This window comes from Oncorhynchus mykiss, chromosome 1, assembly GCF_013265735.2.
Source record: "Oncorhynchus mykiss isolate Arlee chromosome 1, USDA_OmykA_1.1, whole genome shotgun sequence".
In the NCBI taxonomy this organism is placed as follows: domain Eukaryota; kingdom Metazoa; phylum Chordata; class Actinopteri; order Salmoniformes; family Salmonidae; genus Oncorhynchus; species Oncorhynchus mykiss.
Genome location: NC_048565.1, coordinates 24,808,418 through 24,824,020, shown reverse-complemented (window position 1 = coordinate 24,824,020; position 15,603 = coordinate 24,808,418). Strand labels below are relative to the sequence as shown.

At 39.9% G+C, this 15,603-nt stretch overlaps 1 protein-coding gene across 2 annotated transcripts; it reads left to right on the top strand.

Moving 5' to 3' along the window:
- Window positions 1-4,777: 4,777 nt before the first annotated feature.
- On the top strand, window positions 4,778-15,449 carry cdk10 (cyclin-dependent kinase 10). Of its 2 annotated transcripts, XR_002472482.2 has the most exons (14): window positions 4,778-5,062; window positions 10,536-10,608; window positions 10,814-10,885; window positions 11,050-11,152; window positions 11,970-12,051; window positions 12,180-12,247; window positions 12,495-12,547; window positions 12,877-12,946; window positions 13,040-13,099; window positions 13,430-13,553; window positions 13,882-13,934; window positions 14,468-14,607; window positions 14,785-14,837; window positions 14,926-15,449. XR_002472482.2 is itself a non-coding variant. In XM_021595131.2 (13 exons), exons 1-13 carry the CDS (start codon window positions 4,973-4,975, stop codon window positions 15,018-15,020), a joined length of 1,083 nt encoding a protein of 360 aa, XP_021450806.1. In that variant the 5' UTR covers window positions 4,782-4,972; the 3' UTR covers window positions 15,021-15,449. The 2 variants fall into 2 exon arrangements, 1 of the variants encoding a protein (XP_021450806.1); XM_021595131.2 differs by lacking the exon at window positions 13,882-13,934 and having other exon boundaries at window positions 4,782-5,062.
- Window positions 15,450-15,603: the final 154 nt, after the last annotated feature.

Sequence of the window (15,603 nt, the reverse complement as noted above, 5' to 3'; positions counted from 1 at the left end):
GTATTGTTGTTAATCGTTTTAAGATACTACTGCACTGTCAGATACTACTGCACTGTTGGAGCTAGGAACACAAGCATTTCGCTACACCCGCAATAACATCTGCTAAATATGTGTATATGATCAATAATATTTGATTTGATTTGATTTAGAAAGAAGCCCGAGTTCCCGACTTGGAATTCCAAGTTGGATGACAGTTCAAAACATATTTTCCCAGCCAGAGCTCGTATTTTTTCAGAGTTTCCGGTTGTCTTGAACTCACTGAAATCTGAGATTTCCCAGTTCCAATTTTCCAGTTGTTTTGAATGCAGCAGAAGTCATGCAGGATTGACAGCATGGACAATTTATTAAACATTTACTGACCCATGGTGTTGCGTGTGAATGTTTATTATTTTAAGCTTGGAAAAGAGACTCTTTCAGACAGATGTTTTAAATTCTTAAACCCAGACTTGGACCACACACCCTCTCCACTGAATAGCAAGCAGTGGAAGCAAAATAGTAATTGCTCTGCATTGCTTGCAGTTAGCCACCGATTCCTTCCAAACCACTCACTGTTGAATTTGCGATTTCCGACTTGTTGTGTAATGTTTATGTCCAATGGCCAATGAGCTCCGATATGTTTTATCTATAATTTCTCTTCATGTGACAAGGATTGAAAAGGATTTGCCAGTAGATTGTCAAGATTGTCATGATGATGACTGCATATCTAGCTTCCTAGATAAGATTTTAAAAGAATGATGTTGACATGATCAGTCCAATCAAAGCGATGGTAGATATAACGTAATTTGACGTCATTTTATCTGTGGCTAATGACCTTGAGCCTTCTTGGATGGGTACTTCTAATGTAAATCTATGGCAGCACCCAAGGGGGCTTGAACTGCCTAGCTCTCCCTTTAAATAAAATAAAATGTTATTAGTCACATACACATGGTTAGCAGATGTTATTGCGAGTGTTGCAAAATGCTTGTGCTTGTAGTTCCGACAGTGCAGCAATATCTAACATGTAATCTAACAATTCCACAACTACCTAATACACACAAATCTAAGTAAAGGGATGGAATAAGAATATGTACATATAAATATATGGATGGGCCATGACCGCCCGGCATAGACGAGATGCAATAGATGGTAGAAAATACAGTATATAATATCTGGGATGAGTAATGCAAGATATGTAAACATCATTATTAAAGTGGCATTAGTAAAGGGACTAGTGATCCATTTGTTAGTGGCCAATTATTTCAAGTCTGTATGTAGGTAGCAGCCTCACTGTGTTAGTGAAGGCTGTTTAACAGTCTTATGGCCTTGAGATATAAGTTTTTTTTCAGTCTCTCAGTCCCAGCTTTGATGCACCTGTACTGACCTCGCCTTTTGGATGGTAGCGGGGTGAACAGGCAGTTGCTTGGGTTGTTGTTGTCCTTGATGATCTTTTTGGCCTTCCTGTGACATCGGGTGCTGTAGGTGTCCTGGAGGGCAGGCAGTTTGCCCCCGACGATGCGTTGTGCAGACCGCACCACTCTCTGGAGAGCCCTGCGGTTGTGGGATACTGTATTTTCACTGCACTCACCTGATTTTCTCTTCTTTTTAAATGTTTTTTTTTTACATTTTTATTAACAACAAATCAATACAGGAAGTACATGAGGGAACACAAGTATATATAAATCATATACAAAGGACAATTGGTCTAGGGGGTACAATATCACATTACACAAGGACCTTAAGGGACATACATACACTTATAATTCTAACAGCTTTTTTGTTAGTAGAGTATTTAATTGTCTTAAAATATAGTTCAATTTATTTTTGTAAGTAAATTTACATTTGTGAATATGAAATTTGGCCAAAAGAATAATGAAATTAATTACATAAAATTGTTTCAGCTTATTTCTACATCTCTCCACAATAGAGTAAAAATCTTCATAAATGTGTTCAATTATAAATCTACTGATGTCTTGCCACAGTTTCCTTACATGAATACACTGCCAAAAAAGATCCAACACAGTTTCTGGGTGGTCATTACAAAAGGTACAATTTGAGTTTATGTTTTCCTTAAACTTCTTCATATAGTGGTTGACAGGAAAATATGTATGGACAATTTTAACGGAAACTTCCAAAGTTTTTTCCAACAGATATTATCAATAAATCCGTTCCAATAAGGCATGACATAAGGTATAGATAGATACAACATTCTGCTGAAACATGGTTCGTATCGCTCTGTTGTTGAATGGAACAACATAAACAAATCCCTGATCTTCTCTTGTCTTTTAACGGCGCGTGCCTGGCTGAGGCTCCCCGAATCCATCCAATCACGGCTCTAATGATGTTGACTAATGACGTGGCGTATGTCGGCTGGGATACGCCCCTATCTAAAAACTGACGAGGCTTTGGCTAACCTCGATTGAGGGAAAAAAAGACGCGCAAAGGGTACTCTGCTTGTTCAGAACAGGTCACGTGAGAGAGGCTTTTCTGTTGCTGAAGTTTAATGGAAGAGGCCATTATTGTTAGTCACATGACATGATGCTTACTTTAACCCTTTGTCCTCCACTTTCCAAAATACACGATCAACCTTCCCAAATCATAAACATAAATTATTATTTAAAGGTATGCTCTGAGAAGGCTCATAGAAGACAGGCTATGTACACACTGCCCACAAAATGAGGTGGAAACTGAGCTGCACTTCCTAACCTCCTGCCAAGTGTATTACCATATTGGAGCCACATATTTACCTCAGATTACACACAAAGAATAAGAACACAAATCCAATTTTGATAAACTCCCATATCTATTGGTTGAAATACCACAGTGTGCAATCACAACATTGTCAATTATTTCCCCTTTTGTACTTTAACTATTTGCACATCATTACAACACTGTATGAACTTTGACATGTCTTTATTCTTTTGTGAGTGTAATGTTTACTGTAAATGTTTTATTGTTTATTTCACTTTTGTTTACGATCTGTTTCACTTGCTTTGGCAGTGTAGACATATATTGCCAATGAAGCCCCTTGAATTGAAATTGAGACAGAGAGAGAGAGAGAGAGAGAGAGAGAGAGAGAGAGAGAGAGAGAAAGAGAGAGAGAGAGAGAGAGAGAGGTGTCCTGTCTGAGTAATGCTCCAGGCATTGACAGACACACCAATAGACAAAGCATGGATACTTGCAGGTTGTGTTGACCAAATGTCAGATGGGGTCTGCAGTGAGCCAGCAAGCAAATGAGGGTAAGCAACCAGGCTTAAGCTCTTTATGGTAGTTATTTGTCTTGATTATTGCAAATTGCACAATCATTAATTAATTATGTCTATGATAAATCTGTATTAAAATAATTACATACATTGAGAGAGAACAAATATTTTGAACATCATTGTTTACTGTCAGTGGCCAATAAACAGATTATAAAGTACTCTTGGGAGCAGATAGCCTACCAGTGTGAACATATGTTCAGTGTTTTCAATGCAAACCCATCCACCTTAAGTGTACACATCTTCTTTTTGATTCACTATTTTCTTGTAAGCTTTCAGAAAGACTTTTGAGTCAGAAAGCTTATGAGCACTATGAAAATATTATACAAAGTTACAGTTTAGACTACCTTTTTGGTTGTTGCTAGGGGACAAAGACATTACTATTCTATTGGTTTTCCTTAAGTTGAAAACAAAAGCATAAATCCCTGCACATTTTATTTTTTTTGGTAATGCTCAAGTAAAAAAATAACTGTAGTATTTCAGGTTTACAAATATTTCAACAGTTAAAATGACTAATACATGAATGAGTAGATAGCAGCTGTTGTTACGAGGTTAATCTTTATTGTTCCTTGAATGATGCTCCCTCTAACACTCTTAAGAAATTAGCACAATCCAATTTAAAGGTGCTTGCATTACACTGATCGATCCTCAAGAACAAAACAGAGTGACACTATTGAGGCACGATATTCCATTGGTATTATTATAACAACCCTAATCACCCTTACTCATATCTACAAATGAAGACAACTCACTCAGATTCCTCACGATTGTGAAACCGTTGAGTGATACTTGAATTGGCTACATATGATACAGGAAATGCTGAAAGTAGAAGTATTTTAGATTGAATTGCTACATTAAAGGCTGCCACATGTTGGTTATTTCACTTTCTGAAGAATATAACTTATAAATGCCTTAATTAGCTTTGAGAAACTAAATGATATGACAATGTTCACTTCTTCATCTTCTAGTTATAGAGCCAAGTAAGCCAACCCCCTCTCCAGCAGAGATTTTGGTTGGTGAAACTTCCTCCCCCTCTTCATTCATACCCCCTGCCATAATTGTCACTGCCCCATCCAAAGAGGACCTCTATGCTCAGCCACCCACCAAAACTATAGAGGAGGCAAACAAGGAGCCACGACCTAGAAGGCAACCAATCTGTGTTGGTAGAGCCATCACTAACAAGGCATAACGATTTTGGAAAAAGTAAGGTCACATAAATACTACAGGCCTGCCATCCCCTTGAGCCATTGATTCCCTATTGATCTGTGCTATGTGAGTGCTAGATGTACCAATTGCAGTAATCCATTATAAGAAGTGGTATTAGATATGTACAGATTTGAGGAACAAAGTCATTTCTGGTGCTTTTTGGATGCATTACATATTTGTTGTAATTTTTCCCCCGGCCTCAGAAAAAGTGGGGATATTATTGTACTATTTAATTTATATGAGGAATGATTCAAGTGGATATCGTCATATGGGGGGGGGGGGGAAGCAATTTCTAAATAGATGTAAATAAACAAAGTAATTTAATTTCTGAGGGAAGCGGATCTCACCATCTTGAACCCCGGGAAAGCTTGTAGTCGTCCATTTAATAGACAAAGCACCGAGTGTGTGGTTTCCTGCCAATCATACTGTTTTGAATGTTTCTGGACGTATATTCGCGTACTGGTCGCATTTTCTGTCATCACAGTACAGCAAAGGGCGAATGAACCATCATCTTGGGCGTCCAAATAACAATGGAGAACGCTGCAGATACTGACCCGGACCCCATAAAGCTGAAGTCGATCAAGAACAACAGAACGTTCACAGTACCGCAAAAACACAGGGTAAGCAACATGCATACAGTAGCTACTAGCTAGTGGGCATTTTATTGTTATGTGGGCCACGTATTCTTTAACAAATTACCGGCACCCTGATGGTCAGCAAGGATACATCAAATGACGCCACTTCATTTAGTCGGAATGTATTTAAGACGATTTTATAAGCTGGACACAAGTACGTTGATACGATTGCAAGTCGGGTGCTTTGTCAGTTTAATTTGGAACGTCACTCTCGCAAACCCTGACACGCAGTGACGTTACCGGCCCAAAGGTTTTGTTTTGATGTCCATTCACACCGTCAATGGAATGTCCTGTACTTAGAACTCTGTGACCTTAGACAAAGCTGCCTGGGATATCCCTATAAATCCCAGCCAGGTTAATTTGGGCTGTATCAAACGGCACAGTGCTGAGAAAGTGATATGGGGCAATTCCAAGTTAACAGTGACGCTGAGACTCGCCTTTTAACTTTAAAATGAATGCCAAGCTAATGCCATTGTTAGTAAAGTTTAACAAACAATACACCTATATGCAGAAGTGAACATTTTACTCAAATACATTTACTTGAGAAACAGTGCAGATCCACATTTTGTAACATAATGACAGTAAAATCTCCTTCAGTTGTTTATGTGACCACGTTTTCCAAAAACTCTTAACTATCTCATTTGAATAAAGATTCAAATATGTCTGCAGAAAGAATGGGATGTCAGCTATGATATGACACCTCGAGTTTGAAAAACTGTATTTTGGTTATTGAACTACTGTAAGTGAAGTGGATCAAAACCCCTTAACATAATTGTTGTTCTTAACTGGCTTGCCTGGTTAAATAAAGGTTAAATAAAACCAATTTACTACAAAAGGCAAATCATTTCTACAAAACCTTATATAAATGTTGATATTAGTTGGCATTTACTTCAACATGATTGTGTTGTGATTTATTTCTAATACCTTTTATATTTCTAAGACTTTGTCTCGTAGATTAACACCCCTTTTCCATCTGTGTGGCCAGATCTTTTGGGGGGAGATGTATATTGGTTGAGATATATATATATATATAAGTGTACATACACTTAGGTTGGAGTCATTTAAACTTGTTTTTCAACCACTCCACACATTTCTTGTTAACAAACTATAGTTTTGGCAAGTCGGTTAGGACATCTACTTTGTGCATGACACAAGTAATTTTTCCAACAATTGTTTACACAGACAGATTATTTCACTTAAGATTCATTGTATCACAATTCCAGTGGGTCAACAGTTTACTGTGACTGTGCCTTTAAACAGCTTGGAAAAATATAAACGATGTCATGGCTTTAGAAGATTCTGTTAGGCTAATTGACATCATTTGAGTCAATTTGAGGTGTACCTGTGGATGTATTTCAAGGCCTACCTTCAAACTCAGTGCCTCTTTGCTTGACATCATGGGAAAATCAAAAGAAATCAGCCAAGATGTCAGAAAACTAATTGTAGACCTCCACAAGTCTGGTTCATCCTTGGGAGCAATTTCCAAACGCCTGAAGGTACCACGTTCATCTGTACAAACAATAGTATGCAAGTATAAACACCACGGGACCACGCAGCCGTCATACCGCTCAGGAAGGAGACGCGTTCTGTCTCCTAGAGATGAACGTACTTTGGTACAAAAAGTGCAAATCAATCCCAGAACAACAGCAAAGGGCCTTGTGAAGATGCTGGAGGAAATGTATCTATATACTCTCTGCTATTATTCTGACATTTCACATTCTTAAAATAAAGTGTTGATCCTAACTGACCTAAAACAGGGAATTTTTACTTGGATTAAATGTCAGGCATTGTGAGAAACTGAGTTTAAATGTATTTGGTTAAGGTGTTCAGTGGGGGAAAAAAGTATTTAGTCAGCCACCAATTGTGCAAGTTCTCCCACTTAAAAAGACGAGATAGGCCTGTAATTTTCATCATAGGTACACTTCAACTATGACAGACAAAATGAGAAAACAAAATCCAGAAAATCGCATTGAAGGATTTTTAATGAATTTATTTGCAAATTATGGTGGAAAATAAGTATTTGGTCACCTACAAACAAGCAAGATTTCTGGCTCTCACAGACCTGTAACTTCTTTTTTAAGAGGCTCCTCTGTCCTCCACTCGTTACCTGTATTAATGGCACCTGTTTGAACTTGTTATCAGTATAAAAGACACCTGTCCACAACCTCAAACAGTCACACCCCAAACTCCACTATGGCCAAGACCAAAGAGCTGTCAAAGGACACCAGAAACAAAAGTGTAGACCTGCACCAGGCTGGGAAGACTGAATCTGCAATAGGTAAGCAGCTTGGTTTGAAGAAATCAACTGTGGGAGCAATTATTAGGAAATGGAAGACATACAAGACCACTGATAATCTCCCTCGATCTGGGGCTCCACGCAAGATCTCACCCCGTGGGGTCAAAATGATCACAAGAACGGTGAGCAAAAATCCCAGAACCACACGGGGGGACCTAGTGAATGACCTGCAGAGAGCTGGGACCAAAGTAACAAAGCCTACCATCAGTAACGCACTACGCCGCCATGGACTCAAATCCTGCAGTGCCAGACGTGTCCCCCTGCTTAAGCCAGTACATGTCCAGGCCCATCTGAAGTTTGTTAGAGAGCATTTGGGGGATCAAGAAGAAAATTGGGAGAATGTCAGATGAAACCAAAATATAACTTTTTGGTAAAAACTCAACTCGTCATGTTTGGAGGACAAAGAATGCTGAGTTGCATCCAAAGAACACCATACCTACTATGAAGCATGGGGGTGGAAACATCATGCTTTTGGGCTGTTTTTCTGCAAAGGGACCAGGACGACTGATCCGTGTAAAGGAAAGAATGAATGGGGCCATGAATCGTGAGATTTTGAGTGAAAACCTCCTTCCATCAGCAAGGGCATTGAAGATGAAACGTGGCTGGGTCTTGACAATGATCCCAAACACACCGCCCGGGCAACGAAGGAGTGGCTTTGTAAGAAGAATTTCAAGGTCCTGGAGTGGCCTAGCCAGTCTCCAGATCTCAACCCCATAGAAAATCTTTGTAGGGAGTTGAAAGTCCGTGTTGCTCAGCAACAGCCCCAAAACATCACTGCTCTAGAGGAGATCTGCATGGAGGAATGGGCCAAAATACCAGCAACAGTGTGTGAAACCTTGTGAAGACTTACAGAAAAGGTTTGACCTCTGTCATTGCCAAAGTATAGAACAAAGTATTGAGAAACTTTTGTTATTGACCAAATACTTATTTTCCACCATAATTTGCAAATAAATTCATTAAAAATCCTACAATGTGATTTTCTGGATTTTTTTCTCATTTTGTCTGTCATAGTTGAAGTGTACCTATGATGAAAATTACAGGCCTCTCATCTTTTTAAGTGGGAGAACTTGCACAATTGGTGGCTGACTAAATACTTTTTTTCCCCCACGTATGTATGTATGTATGTATGTATGTATGTATGTATGTATGTATGTATGTATGTATGTATGTATGTATGTATGTATGTATGTATGTATGTATGTATGTATGTATGTATGTATGTATGTATGTATGTACACTGCTCAAAAAAATAAAGGGAACACTTAAACAACACAAAGTAACTCCAAGTCAATCACACTTCTGTGTTATCAAACTGTCCACTTCGGAAGCAACACTGATTGACAAATTTCACATGCTGTTGTGCAAATGGAATAGACAACAGGTGGAAATTATAGGCAATTAGCAAGATACCCCCAATAAAGGAGTAGTTCTGCAGGTGACAACCACAGACCACTTCTCAGTTCCTATGCTTCCTGCCTGATGTTTTGGTCACTTTTGAATGCTGGCGGTGCTTTCACTCTAGTGGTAGCATGAGACGGAGTCTACAACACACACAAGTGGCTCAGGTAGTGCAGCTCATCCAGGATGGAACATCAATGTGAGCTGTGGCAAGAAGGTTTGCTGTGTCTGTCAGCGTAGTGTCCAGAGCATGGAGGCGCTACCAGGAGACAGGCCAGTACATCAGGAGACGTGGAGGAGGCCGTAGAGGGCAACAACCCTGCAGCAGGACCGCTACCTCCGCCTTTGTGCAAGGAGGGGCAGGAGGAGCACTGCCAGAGCCCTGCAAAATGACCTCCAGCAGGCCACAAATGTGCATGTGTCTGCTCAAACGGTCAGAAACGGACTCCATGAGGGTGGTATGAGGGCCCGACGTCCACAAGTGGGGGTTGTGCTTACAGCCCAACACTGTGCAGGACGTTTGGCATTTGCCAGAGAACACCAAGATTGGCAAATTCGCCACTGGCGCCCTGTGCTCTTCACAGATGAAAGCAGGTTCACACTGAGCACATGTGACAGACGTGACAGTCTGGAGACCGTGGAGAACGTTCTGCTGCCTGCAACATCCTCCAGCATGACCGGTTTGGCGGTGGGTCAGTCATGGTTTGGGGTGGCATTTCTTTGGGGGGCCGCACAGCCCTCCATGTGCTCGCCAGAGGTAGCCTGACTGCCATTAGGTACCGAGATGAGATCCTCAGACATCTTGTGAGACCATATGCTGGTGTGGTTGGCCCTGGGTTCCTCCTAATGCAAGACAATGCTAGACCTCATGTGGCTGGAGTGTGTCAGCAGTTCCTGCAAGAGGAAGGCATTGATGCTATGGACTGGCCCGCCCGTTCCCCAGACCTGAATCCAATTGAGCACATCTGGGACATCATGTCTCGCTCCATCCACCAACGCCACTTTGCACCACAGACTGTCCAGGAGTTGGCAGATGCTTTAGTCCAGGTCTGGGAGGAGATCCCTCAGGAGACCATCCGCCACCTCATCAGGAGCATGCCCAGGCGTTGTAGGGAAGTCATACAGGCACGTGGAGGCCACACACACTACTGAGCCTCATTTTGACTTGTTTTAAGGACATTACATTAAAGTTGGATCAGCCTGTAGTGTGGTTTTCCACTTTCATTTTGAGTGTGACTCCCAATCCAGACCTCCATGGGTTGATAAATTTGATTTCCATTGATAATTTATGTGTGATTTTGTTGTCAGCACATTCAACTAAGTAAAGAAAAAAGTATTTAATAAGAATATTTCATTCATTCAGATCTAGGATGTGTTATTTTAGTGTTCCCTTTATTTTTTTGAGCAGTGTGTGTATATATATATATATATGTATGTGTGTGTGTGTGTGTATTTATGCATGTGTGTATATAATATATGTATGTTAAAGAAGAAAAACACATCTATGCCTAAAATATTCATTTGACACCAAATTTGATATGCTCCTCCTATAAACTGCACATGTTGGTGCTCATGGGTCCTTTACAAGGAAATGACCTCTGTTGAGTTGCCAAAATGATAAAGCTTTATAGCAAAACTTTAAAAGCTACATCGTCACACCTTTCCCCACATTTATGTATAAAGAAATGTTGCAATGTCATTAGCAATAATTGCAAAGGAATTGATCCATTATTGAAAAAGCATGCATTTCCTCTCTTCTGTCAGTTTGGGAACTGTAGGAGTGTGAAAGAATTTGAGAAACTGAACCGAATCGGCGAGGGAACATATGGAATTGTGTGTAAGTTAACCTTGATCTGTTAACACAGGATTGGCGGCTGTTCTTAGAAAGAGATTATTAGATGGTGTAATTCACAGTACTGTCCAGAGCAACACAGATTAGGCCTACGCATAGGCCTTATTTAATTACCGGTAAGAACACTTCATACTGTACAACTGTCTAAGTGCCTGTAAGCCTAGGTTAAAACACTGTATCCCATTCACAGACAGAGCTCGAGACACCAGGTCGGATGATATTGTAGCACTGAAGAAGGTCCGGATGGACAAGGAAAAGGATGGTAGGCTTACAGCTGGGTTCTCAGCCACTTGCCTTGCTTCAGTTGCTTTTAGCAAAGTATACAATAGTTTTCAGACATTTCCATCATATTATTAGGTTATCTCTGTTATTTATGGCCTTTGTTATGTTCTGTGTTTGTTTGACTTGGTGTTGTTCTACACACAGGGATCCCTATCAGTAGTCTGAGAGAGATTACCCTGTTGCTCAAACTCAGACACCCCAACATAGTGGAGTTAAAGGAGGTGGTGGTGGGAAGTCACCTGGAGAGGTGACAGCGTATACTCCTCACAGTACACTCCTCACAGTACACTCCTCACAGTACACTCCTCACAGTACATTCCTCACAGTACATTCCTCACAGTACACTCCTCACAGTACACTCCTCACAGTACACTCCTCACAGTACATTCCTCACAGTACATTCCTCACAGTACACTCCTCACAGTACACTCCTCACAGTACACTCCTCACAGTATACTCCTCACAGTATACTCCTCACAGTACATTCCTCACAGTACACTCCTCACAGTACATTCCTCACAGTATACTCCTCACAGTACATTCCTCACAGTACATTCCTCACAGTATACTCCTCACAGTACATTCCTCACAGTATACTCCTCACAGTACATTCCTCACAGTATACTCCTCACAGTACATTCCTCACAGTATACTCCTCACAGTACATTCCTCACAGTATACTCCTCACAGTACACTCCTCACAGTACACTCCTCACAGTACACTCCTCACAGTACACTCCTCACAGTACACTCCTCACAGTACACACACACATTCCCTCTAATTATACTGGAACCCTTATTCAATATGCAATGATAACATCTTCAGAAATGATTAAGCCTAGACCTACTCTTTCTTAACAGATAAAAACATTTGTTCACTTACTTTTATTTAATGCTTGTGTAACAGTTTACAATTTTACATTAAGTTGTCATTTCTACAGTAACTCAACTTTGTTGTTCCATAGTATTTTAGTTTGGGTGTATTCAGTATTTACCTGTCCCATCTTGGTTGACTGTATTCAGTAGCCTACTCATCAGTAATTGACCTGTGTGTCTCTGCTCAGTCTCTTCCTAGTTATGAGTTACTGTGAGCAGGACCTGGCCAGTCTGCTGGAAAACATGCCAACACCGTTCTCAGAGGCACAGGTACAACAGTGAGAAGTATTATGTATTAATGTCCTCTTGTCTTGTTTTTCTACTGTCTTGACATTACACAACATTGATTATTTTAGAGAACTGTGTGTTGAAATGTCTCACTTTCTTTTCTCCTTCAGGTGAAGTGTATAGCTCTGCAGCTGCTGAGAGGTCTGGATTATCTTCACCTCAACTTTATTCTGCACAGGTCAGAGACGTTCACTGTCAGGCTCCATATCTCAGACTTGTGCTGTTATTTAGGATGGAATCTCCAGGATGGAATATCCAGTCTGTTGTGGGATATATTTATTTGATTGTAATAATGGATCTGAATTCTGTAATGAATTTGTAATGTGTACTCTTGAGTGCAATTTTTCAATGCTTAGACGGTTGTGGTCTTTTAGTTTGCTGTGATTTGTATGGTTACTTTATTAAATGTCATGACTATGTGGCAGGGATCTGAAGGTGTCCAATCTGCTGATGACAGACAAAGGCTGTGTAAAGATTGGTGAGTCATCACCATACAACCGCTGTGCTCCTGGATTACGTCTGTATGCATGTACTGTACTACGCATGTCCTTTCCCTGAACAACAATACCTCAATGATTTTAAATTTGTACTGTTGTAAACAAAATGCTTTAATTGTACTGTTTTCACTTCTGATAGTGAATGTTTTACATACTGTAACATGCATAACAATTAGCAGTGTGCAGAACAATTATTTTGACATAGTTTATAACCAGTTTACAGCATTATTCAACAGCTGTCGGTTATTGTGTGTGTAAAAACATGCTTCTGTCGATGGTTGATTGTGCTAATGTTTCCCTCTCTGTCCAGCTGACTTTGGCTTGGCTCGTTGCTACGGTATCCCCCTACAGCCTATGACGCCCCGGGTGGTGACATTGTGGTGAGTCAGTCCTTTAACCTCAACTTTCTCCTCAGGCACTGATCCCTAACCCTCCCTGAGCCTCATCAGCTCCTGTTATTTCTCTCGCTCCAGGTATAGAGCCCCAGAGCTCCTCCTAGGGACCAAGACTCAGACCACAGCCTTAGACATGTGGTAATTTGTTTTAAGTCTCTACTTGGTCCATACACAAAAGATACATGGGTCACAGATCCTTTTAAACATATTTAGAGTTGTGTCACTATCACAGAGCTCCCTCTTCCAAACAAGTTTTAACATATAGAGTTGTCTACTTTCAGTTAGTGAACTTTACTCTGTTCCAAATGGGATCCTCTCTGTTCTAAATATGATCCAATCCTCTGTTCTAGCAGAGAATCTCCCATCCCATCTGTACATCAACCCTCCAGAGAGTATTTTCATGGCACAGTCACCAATGTTTATTACCATACCATTTGTATGAACATACTGTATCTCGTATTTATCCAGGGCGGTGGGCTGCATCCTGGCTGAGCTGCTTGCACATAAACCTCTGCTGCCAGGGGGTTCTGAGATCCAACAAGTGGACCTCATAGTGCAACTGTTGGGTACCCCTAATGAAAACATCTGGCCGGTAATGAAGGTCTCCTAGTGCTGAGCGATAAACCAAAATGTTGTTTCTTTGTTGTATTTTTATAGACTAATTGACCTACATGCGTTCAATTTGAATTCCATTTAATTCAGGGGTTTTCTGTGAGCTCAATGCGCACATTGCGCTGCAGTTTCTCTAGAGATAAATCAGATCATGCCCAAACTGTGTGACGTAGTAGGGAGTTGTAGTTTCCAACAGGCCAATATTCTACATAGTTTAGTGCAGAAAACTTGATAATTAACTACAATGACCATAATCCATTACATGGCTACTTGTCCGGTCTGTTTCTTTTATGCCTGCTACATAAAAGACAGAAGAATGCACGATCAAGAAGGGATACATAGAGAGCAGTTGCTTCGCGAGGTATTGCCTTATTTACTTTGAAGAACTACTAAAATAGTGATTTTGTCAGACAGCATAGGCAACAAATCTATAGAGATGAGATGATGACTTGGAATGAAATAAGTCATCAAATAAAACAAATGTAATATACACAACAACTGAAATATTTGATTAAAGTAATGTTTATAATGATGGTTAATAAGTGATAAGCAGTGGTGAGCAGTCACTACCATAATGTTTTTATTCATTGTTTTATTCTGTGTTGTTATAGCATTCAACCCGTATAATGCATAGGGAATTTAATGTCTAAAAAACATTTTCAAATTGAAATTTGTTGTTTTATAATCTAACCAAAACCGACCCCAAATCAAACCAATCACTCGGTACTACTTTCTCCTAAACAATCGCAGAATTTAGGATTTTACCATTCCATAAGTTTAATTTGAGTCACTTCAATGTTGATTAATTTTACAATATGCAACAACCAATGATAGTTTCTCCTCAAAAAAGGATATTGTTGGTTAACCCCCGTCTGTTGTGTTAAAATTTTGCAGGGCTTCACTCGTCTTCCCCTAGTTGGACAGTACAGTTTGAGGAAACAACCATACAACAATTTGAAGAATAAGTTCACCTGGTTGTCTGATGCAGGGCTGCGTTTACTCAACCTTCTCTTCATGTACAATCCTCTACGCAGGTAACTACCAAAGAACAAACCTGCTCAGCATTATAAATACATACATCATACATGAAGAGACCTGTATACAGTTCTACACATTGCGTCATTCACATATTTACACAGAAACCTTCCATTAACACATGTGCAGTATACTTCCTTTCACTCCTCCATGGCTCACAAGTGTTTCTCTCTTAGGGCCACAGCTAAGGACTGCTTGGAGAGTTCCTACTTTAAGGAGAAACCTTTGCGTAAGTGTGGCCTCAGGATTATATGACAGAAATGATTGGATCAGTGTTTGTGAAATTAAAGAAGTGATTAAGGTCTCTCTCTTTTTAGCTTGTGAGGCTGACCTGATGCCAACCTTCCCTCATCATCGCAATAAAAGGGCAGCCCCAGCTGTAGAGAGCCAATCAAAACGCAATAAAGTGTAACTTCATTAACATCCTTGATCGCAGTTTAAATAAATGAATGAATATCTTAATGTTTACTACTACACAGATTATGCACCTGGTTGTAAAAATGTGTTGTCATAGAATGCATGTACCTGGCAGTAATTATCCAAATCAATGGGGTGATGGTAAGCTTTCAAGTATTCCACAGTTCAGTCCTCAGTTACTGCTTGCAAAATCCTATTTCTTTCACTGTGTCTGATGAATATCCAAAAGTATGTGATTAACATGCATAAGTTCAATTTAATTCACCAATGTTGCTTTTTTTTTTTAAATGGATGTTGGTTAACCTTTGGCAGGTTCACGTAACCAATAGGATTTGGTTTGCTGTATGTACATAGACATTTTTTATCCCATGAAATTCAATGAATATTGTAGTTTTAGTTTTTAATAAACTGCTTTTTCAAATTAATGTGTGTGGAAAGTTTAGTTACATCAATTGGAAAGGCAGCACATGTATCTGTTTAAATTACCTGATTCAAAACTTGTGGACAAAAATATGGGTAGAAATGAATAAAGGTTGTAGTCTTTATTAGCCAGTGATCTGCTATATACAGTCAAGGTC